Below are 19,007 nucleotides of genomic sequence, written 5' to 3'. Positions count from 1 at the left end.
TGATCAATAAAGTTCATCAGTGGTTAGTGCAGTTGTAGCCAACTAGGTTGTCTGTGACTCATGTACTTTTAATAACAACTTATATATTTGAGTCATCATCAGCCTTTCACCTCTTAGGCAATGATTAGGCATTCTTCCAAACTCAGAGGTCAGTCAGTAAGTCACTTAGACAGAGGCTTGAGGGTTTACAGCTGAAATATTGGAAGAGAAACTAAAGACGTTCCATGTGCATGCACACAAAATAATGATATATTTATCTCCATGGAGAACTTCAGAAACAGCATTACAGATACAATCATGAAGTCTTTTGTGGCACATTTAAACAATGTAAAATCCAGGATGGAATAATGACAATATTATGAAAAGATAGATTGCTACCTACCATATGGTGGAGATGTTGAGTCACGGACAGGCACAACAAAATGACTGCTAAACGAACAAAGTTTTGGCCAAAAGGTGTCCTTCTGAATCGGACAAAACGTGCACACACGCGCACACACACACACACACACACACACACACACACACACACACACACACACACACACACATGCAAACACAATTCACACACACATGATCACTGTCTCTGGTTGCCAAGACCAGACTGTGTTGGCATGAATGTGTGCGTATGTACGTTGTCTAATTCGGAAGAAGGCCTTTTGGCCAAAAGCTTACTTGTTTAGCAGTCTTTTTGCTGTGCCTGTCTGTGGGACTCAACATTTCCAGTATATGGTGAGTAGTTCTCTATCCTTTTCATAATATTGTACGTGTGGCATATTTCTTGTAGTAAATGTTCTCATCCAATTATAACATTAATTCTGTTTGAAAATATAAGCTTTCTTGAATGTATGAGTGCAGGTTGTAGACATATGGTTGATGACATACGGAAGTTTAGGTCTGGCTGTGGAGCATGCTCGGATAGCCTCGTGGTAAGCGGGAAATCCAGATTCAAGTCCTGGTCTGGCACAAATTTTCATTCTCATCATTCCATTATACAGCTGATGGTTGTCCATATTCACAACTGCAAGTGCATTTCATGTATTCTCTTGAGTAGTCCGTAACTTGAGATACGGATGGGGGCTTTTTTACCTCCAGAGGATGCCATTATCATTAAACAATATCCTAGAACTGTATATCCTTGGAAAAAATCAACACCAGCAGTTTCCTGTTGCTTTCAACTGTTTGCTGTACCAGCATAGCAAGACCATGTTAACTTATGTTACAAGACCACATCAGTCAATCATCCAAATTGTTGCCTTAAAACCACTGGCAAGGCTGTTGCCCCACTACCTCTCTCCCATTCCAGGAACCAAATGTTAGTCTGGCCTCTTTACAAACACCCTTCTAATGTGGTTGCACTTAAAGGATATCTGCCTGTATTGTTGAGGTACACAATCCACTCCACTGTGGCAAGATCCATGGTTCATCGGGTGGCTATTACTAAATGATAAATCTGTGGGTTGACTGAGTGCAAGGCGGATGATGGATCTTCATTTCCCCTTCTTTTGTATTTGTGTGCTTCTGTGTACTAGTTGCAGAAAAGAAAACTTCTCATTTCAAAACACCAAGGTATATGATTGGTGATTAAGACACTGGACTAGTGGTATAATTAATAAATGTTAAATTGATACATTATAATTGTGGACTTCATTTACAGCCAACATGACTAACCATAATACTAGAGTGATAAGTGGAGCAGGGTCCAGATTCTTGCCTTGCCCTCCTGATCTAAGTTTACTTTTGTCTCATTAAGTCATTGTGAATGGATGCTGGAATACTTCATTAAACAGGACATATAGTTCCCTCCTTCTCCTCCTCCTCCTCCTCCTCCTCCTCCACCACCACCACCACCACCACCACCTCCACCTCCAACTGAACTAGTACTTTTGACTAATGATTTCAATATTTATTAGGTGTTAAGACTATGATATTCCTTCCCATCAATGTAGTGAAAGTGCATTTTTGTGTTTATTTCTAGTTGGAAAAGTTTTTTACAGTATTTTTATGCCATGTTCCTGGTATAATCTGTACTCTTCATTAAGCATTAAGCTTCTTACATACCAGTACAATAGGCATGGTATGCTTGAACAACAACAAGAAGAAAAAAGAGCATACATTATTATTTGAACCAAAGTCAAAGCTGAAGTATTATAGTTGTAAATACAAATATATAGTTAACTGATACAAAATGTACTGAAACCAAAAAAGAAGTGCTTTGTTTGCAATTATTTTACTTCTGCACAGGACCTTAAGTTGCCTGCAAATTACACTAGAAATGAACATCATCGGATACATCTGTGTCGTCATGAAATGATGCAGTTTGTCCATGGCCTGCAAATTTATATAATGTCCACTGTGTTGCAAGTTAGCTGGGCAGAATTTGAAGTATTACTTGGAAATGCTGTTTCCCTTGATGACCTTTATCGCTTCCACGCAAGCTATCTCAAGACAATATTATACAAGTAAGTTATCTCTAATAATTTTAATGTAATAATAGTAGTAGTAGTAGTGGTGGTAGAAGAAGAAGAAGAAGAAGAAGAAGAAGAAGAAGCTGTGTTGTATTGAAATTATGATTGTCATCAGAATCAGATTGGACTTTGGAAATGTCCACAAAAGATATCCAGGGAACTCATTATAATTGATTTCAAGAAATGTCCTCAGACCTTCTGCTTGCTATGCAAGATGTTTCCCCAAAGTTTTTAGTGATCCTTTTGCTTTTATTTTTATTAATGTCTTAGTAATCTCAACTGCATCTTTGAATGTTTTATCAGTAATGTTGTTCTGTAAATGTGGAAAAGCGGAATATCTGCTACAAACAGATGGTTGTTGCACAAGACAGAACCTGAGGGAACAGGATTTTTGAGAATCTGTGGTCAACTGGGGGCAATATTTTTATTTCCAGTCACTGAATTTGGGGATGTTACAGTGGAAGTATAATGAAATAGACATAGGCTGTGTATTCTGTTCGACAGTGAAGTCAAATAACATGATATGTTCACAATATTTATGATGTTTTCACATGCATTGCACTCTGTGTCAGGTAGGACAAATAATGCTTATTTAAAAGCTGTATAACTGTGTAATACAGTTTTATGTTACCCATCAAGAATAACTGTGACAGAAATATATTGTTGTCGCTGTATTACCTAAGTGGTTTGTGCTGGAGGCTACTGGCTACAGAGGATGCATTTGGCTAAACGTCATGGTTCTTCTAAGCATCATTGATGTCTGTCACATGGATTCCAAAGCCATTCCTATTTTCTTTTAGTGACTGTTTGAATTGATGAAGAACACTAGTCTTCCTCATGGGGTGCGAAAATATTATTTGCAACTGAAGTGATTTCCACTAGGGTGCAAGAGCTTTAACCAAAGACATAATTGTTTTTATTTTGTCTCAAATCTCAGGTGTAGCAGATTTCTAGAACTGCACTACAAGTTGCAGAACAGAATGGTCCCTCAGAATTGCTTAAGTGTACATTACACTCAGGAAGCAATTACACACATGAGTTCGTCACATCCACTTTTTTTTTTTTTTTTTTTTTTTTTTTTAGCTTGAATCCATATAAATCCACACAGAACTTGACAAAACATTCCAATTGTTAAATTATATCAATGAAATAATCAATTTTTGAAAATGTAATGTAATTGGATTGGATAGATAGAAATTCTGCTCACCAAGCAATAGCAGGAGAACACACATATAAAGATATTTAAGTTTGCAAGCTTTTGGAGCCAGCGGACCCTTCGTTTGGCAGAATGGTTGCAGGACAAGGAATAAAGGTGAAGGAAAAGGGCTGATGAAGTTTAGGAAAAGGGGTAGAGTTTGGAAAAGTCTTCCAGAACCCCGGGTCAAGGGAGACTTAATGGAAAGGTGAGAAGGAAAGACTGATTTTTAAGAGCTGCACTGAACGAGATTTGAAAACCTGAGAGCATAAAGGTGGAAGGTAAGGTAATATGTAAGCCAGAGATTACTGAGAAAATATCATGCACAAGTTAATAAGAGTGGAAAACTAAGTGCGGTGTTTGTGGGGGGGGGGGGGGGGATAGGTCAGAAAATAAAATATATTGAAAACTAAAATGGAGTGAGGAAAAAAATAGTTACTATGAAGAAATGCTGAGACCAAAGAAATTAATGTAAATTAATGCCAAGCTGGTGGTGAGAACCAAGGACATGTTGTAGTGCCAGCACAGCCATAGAACCTGGATGGCTCCTTCCTATGCCAGCCTTTTGTGGGTCACTTGGAGGATGCTTTTCTGTGATCCATAAGCCTTCAGCCCCTGGTTTTGACACATTGATGACATCTTTGCCACAAGGCCTGGTAGCGAGGTTGACCTGTTAAAAATTTTGGAATCCCTAAATACATTCTCCCAATTGAATTTCTCGTGGTCCTGTTGTTCCGAATCCCATGCTACTTTCCTTGACTTTGATCTCACCCCCACCGATGGTCAGCTGCACACTTCTGCTCACATTGTACCTACTAACAAACAGCAGTACTTACGTTTTGACAGTTGCCATCCTTTCCATGTCAAATGTTCCTTTCGATACAGCTTTGGCATTTGAGGCAAACATATTTGTTAGATGCAGACTTTTTACACTACACACCACCACTCTCATCTCAGTCTTCAGTGGATGTAATTACCCTATCTAGCCAAGTTCAAAAGCAGATTCCCAGGCCATCACATCCAATCCTCATACTGCTTCCAAAAACCAGCTTAGGAGCACACCTCTTGTCTCTCAGTATTGTCCTGCACTTGAATGTATTAAACAGGTGCTTCAACAAGGTTTATGACTTGCTAAAATCATGTTCTGAAATGAGATCCATTCTGTCCAACATTTTGCCCCACCACACCTAGAATAGCTTCCCATTGTACTCCCAAAACTCTGCAATATCCTTGTCAGACCCTATGTGGCTGCCTTGCTTTTAGTTCTCTATATCATTCATTTTCTGTCTCTTCCCCCCCACCCCCCCCCCCCCCCTCTCTTTTCCCCCTCTATCACAAATTGTGCCCTTGGCTTACTGCTCTTATTTAACTCATTCATAATGTTTTGGCAGTAATGTCTTGTGTTACCTCATCTTCCACCTTCAAGCTCTCACATTTTCAAATCTCATCCAGTGCAATCCTCAACAATCAGTCTTTCCTTCTCATCCTGCCTGGTAAATCACCTCTGACTCGGGGGTTCTGGGTGACATTTCCAAGTCTCCTCATTTCTTAAATCTCACCAGTTTTTCCCCCCTTCACCCCTCTACCTTCCCTTTCAATCATTCTGCCAGAAGGAGGTAGCCACTGGCTCTAAACCTTTCAAACTTTAATACCTTTATATGCCAATTCTTAGGTTAGATACAGAAAGAGAGGCATCCTCATGTGCCAGATAAACTTAACTAGAACTACTTCATAGTTAACAATAAAAATGCTCATGTAATTCTTTAAAATGAAAATTTACCTTCTAAGACCTGGAATGTGTTGGAAAAACAGATCATCAAACATGAAGGCAGTGTACATATTGCAATCATAATCTTGCCATCCACTTGTATCTGTATTTTGCATTTGAAGTGTGAATCAGAAGAAGATTGGGAATTATCTCCATGGGAATATGTGAATTCAGTTGACTATCAAAAGTATGTTTCTGTACAACTTCGCAAGACTCTGTAAGCTCTCACCTCCCCTCTCCCCCTCCCTTGTTGTCAACTCACTCATGAGGACGTTTTCTGGTGTTTTACACCCTCTCCCCCTCTTCAACAAACATATATAATGTGAGGAAACGGGTCAGTAAATATAAGGCAGAGATAACATTAATGTTAATCAGATTAAAGTAAAAGTTAAGAAGAGAATTATTTCTGTTTGTTAAATATAACAAAAGATAATGTTGCTCCTCTCTGGGATTAAAATTTGGATGATTTGTTGTGTTGTGTCGCATGTATAGAAAAGTGAATGTGAAGTAATAAAGTATGGGAAGGTTTTGCCATGGGCTGATAACAGTGTTTAAGTATAATTATGAAAGCGTAGGGAACTTTGTTGCAGATTAAAAAGATGTCATAACCTTTCTAACGGATAGTGTTGAAAAAGACATAAATCACTGAAGTGGTCTCATCTATCAGACTGTCTAAGTAATCAGTTAAGCTATTTATTGATCATACCAATATCAGCGAGAAATTATGAATATGTCTGGTATCAGAGTCTCATATCGGAAAACTAAAAATGTTTTACAATTATTGCCAGAGCTGCATCCAGATAGGAGCTGGTTATTCTGAATGGTTTACTGCAAGGAAATAGTGTGCAACAGAGCGGTACATTGCCCCTGCTTCAGTTCATCACTCCGACGGATGAAGTAAAGAAGAGAAAGAAACAAAAAGCTGGAAGGAATTCAATGCATTTATCTTTATAAATGGTGGCCAGAAGCATGTCAGAACCAGTGCAACAAAAATCAAACATATGAAACCACCAGTGGAAACAGTGTGGCCTAAAAATCAGTCACACTAAACAGTTGAGATACCAGTGAGCACACATAGGTTACAGGTGAACATCAACCAATATGGAGAAAAGCTAGTTAATTCTGACAACTTTCAGTGGTTTGCTAGTATCATAATTGGACACACCAAGTCTCCCACAGAAGTCACAAAAAAGAATTCAAAAAGGAGCTCACTTTGACCAACGAGTTAGGACTCTCCTATGGGACAACCAAATATCTTTAAGATCCAGGAAAACACATCATCTTGCATTTTTTTTTTTTACTAATAACTATATTGTTACGTGCGCACTATAACACAACAAATATTCCGTGATAACCAAATTTATTTGACCTTCTGTCACTCAAAACAAAACTTAATTTCGACTACACAACACTTCGCAAGCTGTAGCACCAAGGAGAAATCAGAGTCACTAATAGAGAATACAAGTCCAAACCACTGCCAACCAGTCAATACCGACGCGTCGCAAGTTTCCAGCCAGGGAGGCCACAGTACGGTTCGGTCGTCGTGAATCCAGCATCCGGGTAGTAACACAGTCATCGGCGAAGATTGAACTGGTTAAACGGGGCTCAGGGAGCTCGCTTAAATACGCAGGTCTGGCCAATCAGAGTGTTGGTAGATGGCGCCCTTATACGGTTGCTCACTCTGGTGGCAAGGGCAGCGCCGCCAGGGTAATCCGTATCGATAGTGGTGTGTGCACTGCCGCTAACCCCGTGACGACGCGTTCACTTGCACCAGTTGTTGATATCGTGTGCGGCACTAGTGGTACTCGCTGTGTGCCGCGCGTGTTGTAGCACGCCACGCCGAGTTGACGGCTGCTGTGCGGCGGCCAATACGACATATATATGCCCTTGGAAGCTAAACTATCAACAGTAGAAAAATTAAGTTCTTGAGGTAAGTGCTCCAGAAGAGTAAGGGAAAAATGATGTCAAGAAACACCAGCAAAGCAACCAGTATGCAAAATCACTTCAATTTTGAAATGGTTTGCACATGTAAAGAGGATGGATCAAACAAGAATAGTGTGAAAAGTCTTGAAAAGAAACTTGAAGGCAAGAGACATAGATGCTGGCCAAAAAACTGTGGATAATTCAAATGAAACAGGATTTGGCAGAAAGAGGAGTGGAATGGAATCAAATCAAGACGAAAAAATGTACCTGGACAGTCAACAACGAAAAGTGATTGTACATCTCATCTGACCAACTGGAGATGGATGATGATGACGATGACAATCAGTAACAGAATAAAACAGTTCTCTCTGACACCTGCCACAAGATGATTATCAAAAAAATTATGACTTATTACATTTTCACAGTTCGTGCAGTAAAACTTCACCATCTGATATGACATTTTAATTTATTACTTCTTTACTACTAATTCTGTTCACAACACTTTTTAAAAACACAATATACAAAGAAAACTGAATGTACCTGCAAAATTATATTATTGTACTACACATAGTACAGGAGGTGTGACATAATAAACATTGCTAGAAAGGTTGTCACATTTTTTTAAATCTGCAACAAAGTTCCCTACACTTTCATAAATATATTTAAACATCTTAGCTTTTGCTTAAAAGAAAGTGCAAATTACCTAGACTATAATCAACCAGTGTTTGATAGAGAGTGCACTTAGTGACTTCCTACAAACTTTAAGCATAATTTCAAATCTTTTCAAAACATTTTTTTCATTTTCATGCTTAACATATGATATGGAACACATTAACTCATTTGTAATGTAATCAGACATTTGAAGCTGTTTTATACAGAGGAGTAGAATTCCTTAAGGAATTGGGGGTTTACTGGTTTAACAGAATTTATGTCGAAAAAATTCTCATGCAGCATATTTAATAAAATTGACAAAGAGACATATCAGAGATTATATACTATAACACAACATGAAAAGACAAGGAACATATTTACACATTATGCACAGTACATAACAACACAATGAAGATGAAGAAAAATGATTAACTCTTAACATGCCAGCAGGCTTTTATTTCTTCTTTTAATAATAATTAACATTTTCCTTAATTTTTAAACTCTTTTAGCAATTACAAATTTTATCCACTTGACATCTTGTGCATGACTTCAGCATAAAATGAACATATTTTACAACAAAAAGATGTTAAAGACTTGAAGATGACAGCAACAACTGTTGAAACTGGTCATCTTGAATAAAAAAAAATTCTATGCGATATTGGCTTTTGAATGGTTTTTAACAATTAAAACAGATTGCTCTTCAGTACTCTGAAAAGCCACCCAATAATTCATCAGCAACCAGTACATTTTCTATATGCACAATATCATTCACGTACAAACATTAAATCAGAAGTCCGCACTTTTGCACCAGTCAGTAAGGTCCTTTTAGTGTCATCAGACATCCTGTGAATTTATAATTATTTAATTACCTCTTTAATTAAATTCTTCTCTAAAGACATCCTTACCAACTTGTATATCTCATTTTAAAATCTTATTTCCCTCTTCTCATGGCATCAGTTCTTTGTAGCAGAATATTAATATTAGTTGTGCCATCTCATTCATGTGTGACTGGCTAACATCTTAATGGGCACGAATGGGGTTGGAATGTGAACAGTGCAAAATGTTTTCTCATAGAACAGACATAATTTTGCATTAAGTAGAGAATACTAGCTGCTCACTCCTTCCTGCATTTTCTTCTCACTCATAATTTAACTCGGTCAAAATAATCATTAGTCTGCCAAACTGCCTAATTTGTCATAATACACTTGAGTATTGTTGAACATTTTATTTAAAGGACTGCAATTTCTCATTCCACAAAAACTTCATTTGGGAAAAAAAAATTGCACAAAACTACTTTCTTTAAGTCTCCACATCATTTTACGAGCAGCTTATTGTAACTCAATGGAATAAGATATTGTCCCATGTAATGGAAAGATAGTACACTTTTTAAAGAAGTCAAAGAACAGATTTAGAGAATTGCGGTGCTGTATCACTGGTGGTCATTTGTTACAGAATTGTGGAAGTTATGCTGTGCTCATGAAGACTAAATTAGTTATACCCAGCAAGGTAGCACAGTGGAAAGACACTAGACCATTGTTTGGAAGTATGGTGGTTCAGATCTCAATCTGGCCATCTAGATTTAGGTTTTTCATGGTTTCCGTGAGTCATTTAAAACATCGAGCAGTTTATGATCATGTTGCCACATAAGCATCAAGGAGCTGCCAACAGTAGCCGGAATGTGCTCATTTTCTGGAGATTACTTCTACACAAAGTTGAAACCAGTCCTTAATAAAATATTATTGTGACCTAGACTGCTATTTTAACCCAGTTGTATCACCAGATCGCTTTTACTCCTCTGGAACTTGTCCATATTTGTGATTTAAGACATACACTGGACTGTTTCTGCCAAAAAGAATGTGACTGATTTCCTTCCATAATCTGAGCTTGTGATCCATCTCATCAATGATGGAACATTAAATCCTAAACTTAATTTTAGATAATTCATGTGTAGGGACAAGAATGGATTCCATAAGAATCAGTTTTGTTAAGTTTTAGTCAATGTGTTTGATAGAATGGTTCTTAGCTTCTGAAAATCCTTTGCAGCATCAAAGAAAACTTCATTAATGAACACATAATAGACCAGCTCTCACCTACCGACTGAATTTCTAAAATATGTGATTCAACAGGTAAATTTCATACATTTTGTGTTTGGTTGATGAAGGGCTTTGTTTTCAACTGAAGGCTTGAAGTGACTGGTCTGTGCACATGAACATGTAAGAAGCTATTTATTACCTTAGGTATTTTTGAGTCTGTATTCCTTATGGTTGGCAGTGCAAGTTAAATGTCCTTTCAGTTGTTACACACTTTCGATATTTGTTCTAAGTTGACTGTAGTAAGTAGCAAACCTCATGTAGTTTGTCAAAGATTCCAACAATAGTTAGCTGAAAAACACTTGAATAAGTCAACACTAATTGAAAGAAAAAAATCAGGCCACTTTGTGCTAAAATTTTCTATGATCAGGAAGTACAACTACTTTTGTTATTTAGGCATTAGACTGTGGTCTAAGGCATTTTTCTGTGCCTAACATTTTACCTGCTTTGTGTGGAGATGTTACCAGAGGCTATAAAGACACTGATGATGTCTCCAGCATTAGGAGACAAAACATTAGGCCCAGAAACATGCCATGGCCTAATGCCCAAATAACAAAATTCATCAATGATTTAAATACCAGTTGTGAAAGCCTGCATTGTAAGAACAGCTCTTGCAATCAGTAACCAGGGAATAAAACCCTTATTAATTTGACAAAATCAGGTCAGTGTAAACATAGGCTTCCATGGCCATTGTCAGTGTTAATAAAATTCTCCTGGGCTGTTGACCGCATTTTCAATATATAAAACTGCCCAACGTTTCGGCCAGTATTGCAAATGCTGTCCTCAGGGCTTTGTGCTGAGCTGTAGTAGTGGTCAAAATATTGGATGATTTTATATATTGACAATGTGATCAACAGCCTTGAAGAATTTTATTGACAAAATCATGCCATTTTATGTGCATGTGTTTTCACTAAAACCAAATAATGGAAAATCCTGGATATAATAACAACAGTGTGGAAAGAAAAGATTGATTCTCACCACGCAGGGGAAGTGTAGAGTTGCAAAGAGGCACAACAAAAAAGACTGCTAAAATATTAAGCTTTCAGACAAAGTCTTTCTTCCAAAATAGAAAACACATTCACACAAGCACAACTCACACCCATATGGCCACTGTCTCTAGACAGTGGAGCCTGACAGTGACTGCATCTGAAGTGAGCAGCAAACTGTTGGAGTGGATGCTGGGGTAAGGAGAAGGTGTGGGATTGGAAGGGTGAGAGATAGCAGGGTAAGGGTGGGGGAAAGTGCCGTGTTGTGTGAATGTGTAGGGAGATGGTGTAAACAGGATAGGGCTACCAGGTGCAGTGTCAGAGGCTGTGCTGAGGTGGAGGTGGGTGGGAGAGAGAGCAAAAGGGAAAAGGTTGGGGGGGGGGGGGGGGACTGGTGTGATAGAGGGTGTGTATAGTGCTGGAGTGGGAGCAGTGAAAGGGTAGGTGGTTGGAGGATGGAACTGATCAAGTTAGAGGCCAGGGGGGTTACAGGAACAAAGTATATGTTGCAGGAAGGGTTTCCACCTGGCAATTCATGAAAGCTGGTGTTGATAGGAAGAATCCAGAAGTAGTGGGCTGTGAAGCAGTCATTAAAGTGAAGTGTGTTGTGTTGGGCAGCATGTTCAGAAAGTAGGTTGTCCTGCTGTTTCTTGGCCACAGTTTGGTGGTGCCTATACATGTAGACACACAGCTTTTTAGTTGTTGTGCCCATGTGTAAATGGCACTCTGGTTGAAGCTTAGTTTGTAGACTGTGTGGCTGTTTCCGCAGGTGGCGCTGCCTTTGATGGGATAGGAGATGCTTGTGACAGGAGCAGAACAGGTCTTGCACCTAGCAGGGATATGAGCCAGGAGGCAAGGGGCTGGAAGCAGGAGTGGAGTAGGACAGACAAGAATATTGTGTAGATTTGTTGGGCAGCAATGTACCACTATGGGAGGGGTGTGGAGGATATTGGAGAGGATATTCCTCATTTCAGGAAACAATGAGAGGTAATTGAAGTCCTGACAGAGACTGTTATTCAGTTACTCAAATCCTGTATCATACTGAGTCATGAGAGGAGTCCTCCTTTGTTGCCAGACATTGGGTATGCAGTAGGTGACTGGAGGGACAAGACATAGGAGATCTGTTTCTGGACAAGGCTTGGAGGATAATTATGGTCTGTGAAGGCCTCAGTCCCTGCAACAGACCTAGATGCAAAACTTGCCCCATACACCCTCCCACTATCAACTACTTCAGTCCTGTCACAGGCATCTCCTACCCCAACAAATGCAGGGCTACCTGTGAAAGCAGCCATGCAGTCTACAAACTAAGCCACAGCCACCATGTCACTTTCTACAGGGACATGACAACTAATAAGCTGTCTGTCCACGTGAATGGCCGCCACGAAACTGTGGCCAAGAGACAGCTGGACCATCCAGTTGCTGAATGTGCTGTCCAAAACAATGTACTTCACTTAAATGACTGCTTTACTGCATGCATCATCTGGATTCTTCCTGCCAAACCAGCTTATCTGAAATGTGCAAGTGGGAACTCTCCCTATAACACATCCTTTGTTCCCCTGGTCTCTACCTTCGTTAGTCCTTGACCTGTCTATTACCCACCCCTTCCCTGCCCTGACTCTAGCACTAGACATGCCTTCTATCCCACCAACATTCCTACCAATCTTTTTCCCTTTCCCTCTCCTCCCCCTCTCTTTTCTCTCCTCTTCCCCTTTTGCCCCCCCCCCCCCCTCCTACCTCAGCACAGCCTCTTGACACTGCACCTAGCAGCCTTATCCTGTCCTCGCCATGTCCCTGCACTCTCCCATTGCATGGCATCTTGGCTCAACTCTACCCTGCCATCTCTCACCTTCCCCACCCAAAACCACCTCCTTACTGCCACCATCCACCCTAACAGTTTGCAGCTCATTTCAGACAGCCACAGTTGGGGCCCAGTGCCCAGAGACAGCAGTCATGCGTGTGTGAGTTGTGTCTGTGTGTGTGTTTTCTATTTCACAAGAAGGTTTTTGTCTGAAAGCTTAATATTTTAGCAGTCTTTTTCATTGTGCATCTCTGTGGTTCCAGACCACCTCTTGTGGTGAGTAGCAATCTACCCTTTCCATGTTGCTCTACAACAAAAGTAAGAGCATTAGTTACTGATCAGAGCAACTAGTTTTGTATTGTATTGTATTTTTTATTGGTCCTGTTGTCGACATAGCATAAGACATTGGACAAGTCAAGTTATAAATATACAGGCTGAAAGTCATTACAAGGCATACATATTTAAGGTTACAATAATACACTTTACACGTAAGTATTTATATAACACATTTCATAAATTTAAATATTCTTCAATGGAGTAAAAGCAGTGATGCTGTAAATATGACTTTAGAGATTTTCCAAATGTATTGACCTCAGTGATAGCTTTTATGTTTTCAGGAAGTTTGTTATAAAGCTTAACTCCCATGTGAAAAGTACCTTTTTGGCACAGTGCTGTGCTGATCTGAGTCATATGTAAGTTTCTGTTTTGTCTGGTAAAGTGCTCATGTATATCACAGTTTTTTTTTGCAGTCTCCGGTCCTTGCCTATTACATTTAATTTAAAGAACAAAAGGGTTTCCATAATGTATACACATGGTAATGGAGGAATACCAGATTTCTTAAACAGGAGTTTACAAGAGTCTCTAGGCTACATGCACTTATTTTATATTCATTTGCCTGGGTGCTCTTAAAGGTTGATTGTAACATATTATCAGCAACACCTGTGAAAAAGTTGTTAAATGTGTTGGCTTCTTCTGAGGGGTTTGTTACTTTTTTATTTTTATGTGATAGTGTTATATTTTTGCAAGGTTGTCTGTATTCTCCACATTCTTTTTTTATAACACTCCACATAGTCTTTGATTTATTAGCTGAATTAGAAATGATTTCATCATTATGCATTATTTTTGCTGCTTTTATTACTTTTCTTAATATTTTGGAGTATTTTTTATAGTATATGCGTACTGCAGGTGAGGAATTTTTTGAGTTACATATTTCATGAAGTAGTCTTTTCTTCTGGCATGAAACTCTTATTCCCTTTGTGGTCCAGCTGTTTATTCTAGAGTTCCCCTGTATGGTTAATGTTTTCAGTGGGAATACAAGTTCAAAGAAATGGGTTAATGTATCAATGAAAGTGTTGAATTTTTCATTTATATCGTTCATTTTGTACACTCCTAGCCATTTTTCTTTCTGTAATAAGTTGTTGAAGTAGTTTACATTATGCTGATTATAACTTCAATATGCTGTTCTGAAAGACATGTTGTTAATAATACTGCCTTGTAGTTTTATGCTTAATATTTGAGCAAGATGATCACTAAAACCTGCATTGAAAATTTTTAATGAGGTGTCGTATAAACTCTTCTTGACTAGAAACTGATCAAGAGCTGTTTGGCAAGTTTCTGATACTCGGGTAGCTGCTTTTACTTCAGCTTTTAAATTGTAGGACGTTGCAAGGTTCAAAATGGTCTCCCTATTTCCACTATTTGTGAGGAAGTCAATATTGAAGTCACCACAGATTATCAATTCACAATCCATTTTATTTACTTTATTTAGCAATGACTCCATTTTGTTTAAGAAAAGTTCAAAATTCCCGGATGGTGATCGGTAAACTGTAGCAATAACCAGGTTGAACTGAGTAATTTTTATAGCTGCAATTTCATAATCCTTTTTGACATTTGCCCTAGTTAGGTCAGGTGGTGTAATAAAATCTACATTATCCTTTGTGTAAATTGCTACCCCACCCTGCTTGCTGTTTTTCCTGCAGTAGTAAGTAGCCAAGAAAAATTTGTTTATTTTCGTATTCTGGATTAATTCTGGGTTTAGCCAGTGCTCAGAAATGCATAACGCTGAGATATCATTAAGTTCATGTGTTAATAGTACGTTAATTTCATCGATCTTATTACGCAGGGATTGCACATTATGGTGATAAATTTTTAGTTTGAGCGTATTCACGATTTGGTAGTTGGGAATCATATTTACAGCATCACATACCTCTAGTTTAAATTAGGAACATCAGCAGTGTTGTATTTTCGTTCTTCTTTCTTGTTTATTTTGTTTTCCTCACTGTTGTTGGAAGGATGTTCAGGAAGCTGATAGATTGTTCTATCCCTTACAAGTCTGTCTTTAATTGTTTCACTAACACGATCACAAACAAACCTTTTCCCTTCATAGTTCAATTGCATTCCATGCTTCGTGTGCAGATTTCGATGCAGCTTGCTTATATCCAGTACATCGCACTTAGCATATTGAGAACACAGTTTCCTTATTTTAATGTTTGTTTTCCGAGTTTCTTTGTTTACACATGAACTATAAATTAGATCATGCCTATGAGGAAGTGTGGCAACTACTGTGTTTCTGCATTTATTAGCTTTTAAGAAATTCTGCAGCGTTTTCACGCAAACCTCTGCTTCATTTTTTGCCACATCGTTTGAACCCATTATACAGACAATAAAGTCATTGAAACTTCCTGGCAGATTAAAACTGTGTGCCCGACTGAGACTCGAACTCGGGACCTTTGCCTTTCGCGGGCAAGTGCTCTACCATCTGAGCTACCGAAGCATGACTCACGCCCAATCTCACAGCTTTATTTCTGCCAGTATCTCGTCTCCTACCTTCCAAACTTTACAGAAGCTCTCCTGCGAACCTTGCAGAACTAGCACTCCTGAAAGAAAGGATACTGCGGAGACATGGCTTAGCCACAGCCTGGGGGATGTTTCCAGAATGAGGTTTTCACTCTGCAGCGGAGTGTGTGCTGATATGAAACTTCCTGGCAGATTAAAACTGTGTGCCCGGCCGAGACTCGAACTCGGGACCTTAGCCTTTCGCGGGCAAGTGCTCTACCATCTGAGCTACCGAAGCATGACTCACGCCCGGTCTCACAGCTTTATTTCTGCCAGTATCTCGTCTCCTACCTTCCAAACTTTACAGAAGCTCTCCTGCGAACCTTGCAGAACTAGCACTCCTGAAAGAAAGGATACTGCGGAGACATGGCTTAGCCACAGCCTGGGGGATGTTTCCAGAATGAGATTTTCACTCTGCAGTGGAGTGTGCGCTGATATGAAACTTCCTAGCAGATTAAAACTGTGTGCCCGACCGAGACTCGAACTCGGGACCTTTGCCTTTCGCGGGCAAGTGCTCTACCATCTGAGCTACCGAAGCACAACTCACGCCCGGTCTCACAGCTTTATTTCTGCCAGTATCTCGTCTCCTACCTTCCAAACTTTACAGAAGCTCTCCTGCGAACCTTGCAGAACTAGCACTCCTGAAAGAAAGGATACTGCGGAGACATGGCTTAGCCACAGCCTGGGGGATGTTTCCAGAATGAGATTTTCACTCTGCAGTGGAGTGTGCGCTGATATGAAACTTCCTAGCAGATTAAAACTGTGTGCCCGACCGAGACTCGAACTCGGGACCTTTGCCTTTCGCGGGCAAGTGCTCTACCATCTGAGCTACCGAAGCACAACTCACGCCCGGTCTCACAGCTTTATTTCTGCCAGTATCTTGTCTCCTACCTTCCAAACTCGCAGGAGAGCTTCTGTAAAGTTTGGAAGGTAGGAGACGAGATACTGGCAGAAATAAAGCTGAGAGACCAGGCGTGAGTCGTGCTTCGGTAGCTCTGATGGTAGAGCACTTGCTCGCGAAAGGCAAAGGTCCCGAGTTCGAGTCTCGGTCGGGCACACAGTTTTAATGTGCCAGGAAGTATCATTTCAGCACACACTCCGCTGCAGAGTGAAAATCTCATTCTGATAAAGTCATTATCTTGCATTAATTTCATCTGAGAGTTAATGTCTACAACATTTTTACATCCCGCTCCTGGTTTCACTACACTAGTCACTGCTATGTCGCGATTTTTCTCACGGAGCATGCTGGATAGATTTCTGCCATGACTGACTGTTAGTAATAGTACATTACTCTTTTTCCCTGATGATCTCTGTTTGTTGTTGACATTATTTGAAAAAACGCTATTCATTTTCAGTTCACTGACTTTTTCAAGTTCACGATCATTTGGAGAGTCGTTATCACAGTCACTTGTTTCCAAACAAGATATTTGTTTTTTTCCGAAAATGTGACGGTTTTAGCAGACTTTGTTGTTCTTTTTGTAGTTGGAACACTATTTTTGTACGACACTTTTACCCACTCGGACGATATATTACTTTTGTCTTGCATCACTTCACTTAGTGTTGGCTTCGATCGTAGATCCCGATTTTCTTTCTTGAGTGAGTCAATATCGCTTCTTAAGGAAGTGACTATGAATTGTAAGCTAGCAATTCGTTCTTTTAGTGTTGTAATGTCAGTGTTACAATTCTTACAAACTCCCTTTTTAACAGCATAACTATAACTATTTCTCAAGTTAGAATCACACACTTCTACACTTTCGGCCATCTTGAATGCATCATGTTTCTGCTTTGGACACTATTTTCACTAATGTTATTTGGCATAAAGTCACCATTGGTTCCTTCATTATCTTTCTTGTATTTGATCCTATTTGAAATTTGATTCCACTGTCATACACTAGTTTATCCAGTAAAGGATTGGCAGGTTTCAATCCTTTTGTTAATTTGCTCAGTGATTAAAATCAGTTGATGGCACATGTTAAAAATTTCAGTGAAATTATTACTGGATGTGTCTACATCTCAACTACACAATGAGTCGTTACCTTTACCCTTTCTGTTGTTTGATAACCAACTGCAGTATTTTGGACACTCCATGTGATGCCAATTGTCTTGACAGAGTTGAAAACAAACTTCAGGAAAGAACAGTATACTCTGTTGTGAATTATCTTTTTCTAAAAATGTGTTGAAATTAATTCAGACAGCTTTGAAAGCTATAAATGTATTATTGAAATGTCCCATATCTAAGTGACATCCCTTAGTTTTACCTTCATTCATGTCATACATCATTTGTAAGAGACAAAAACTAATTATAGCATCATCAATTGTCACTAATACATATACTTAACAAGAGTTTGATATTCTTCATGATCATATCTTACTTTGAAGTTGTAGGCATTATCATTTTCAGATTAGTTTTACTGAGAATGAATTTATTTACATGAGTAGCATGTAATGCATGTCTGCTTACATCTGAAGAGCGCAACTAAGGAAAAGTCCCACCCTTGGAGACTTACATCCAAGCATGAATCTGGTACATTAGTGCAGCATATAAGCTACTCTGCTGAATTGTCAAAGCACTTGGTTTAAGTCTTCAAACTGACTTGACATCAGAACTTCAGTCAACATTTACAACAGTGCTAGTAATTGAAGTTATGCGTTTTCCCTAAACAGAGTTGATATCATTCACACCATTCAATGACGTAGATGCCACTGGAAACCAGGTTGTAACTGTAGATGGTGGCAGAGAGAGAGTTGTCATTAACTTCTTGTTCTCTTGGTACTTGCTAGCTTGATTCCTTCCACACCATCACTCTAAGAAAGGACTGATTTCACTTCCTTACCTGCATGCTAAGTCATTATGTAGCTCCCATTACCCATCTAATTGTGGTAGTGCTAATAAAAACAAATATTTGGTTAGCAATAATGGAAATTCCTGGATGAGCAGTGCATAGAATAAGGGAAAAGCAGCCATACACCTATAGTGTATCAATGCGTGGAGCACAGAAACACATAACAGAAACCAGCATTCATACTCGCTTTCAAGCAGTAGCTTGATCCGCACACATCAAGCCACTATAGGTTTTTATGTGGTTGAAAAAAATTAGCACAGCCTAAATAGATAATATATGTTTCAGAGAAAGTACTGCTCTGGTTTGGACATTTTATGAGTTGTTACTTCTGAATAAAAGCTTTGAAGAATGTTCATCGATCTATATGACAGCCTAATTTCCAAATTTATATTTTGCATTGCACCTGCACCACCAACTAAGTAAATGAGGAACACCTGACTGAAATATGGC

The 19,007-nt window shown here is 39.1% G+C and overlaps 1 protein-coding gene across 1 annotated transcript in view; it reads left to right on the top strand.

Moving 5' to 3' along the window:
• The window catches only part of LOC124799271 (gamma-tubulin complex component 6), a 243,404-nt gene that overhangs the window by 220,420 nt on the left and 3,977 nt on the right, over positions 1-19,007 (top strand). The window contains exon 16 of the mRNA XM_047262836.1: positions 2,245-2,462. Within this exon, the coding sequence (XP_047118792.1) occupies positions 2,245-2,462 (218 nt within the window). The remainder of the gene's footprint in view (positions 1-2,244; positions 2,463-19,007) is intronic.

Source organism: Schistocerca piceifrons, chromosome 5 (assembly GCF_021461385.2).
Source record: "Schistocerca piceifrons isolate TAMUIC-IGC-003096 chromosome 5, iqSchPice1.1, whole genome shotgun sequence".
Classification (NCBI taxonomy): Eukaryota; Metazoa; Arthropoda; class Insecta; order Orthoptera; family Acrididae; genus Schistocerca; species Schistocerca piceifrons.
The sequence above is the reverse complement of the archived record's forward strand: the minus strand, read 5'-3'. Positions and strand labels throughout refer to the sequence as shown.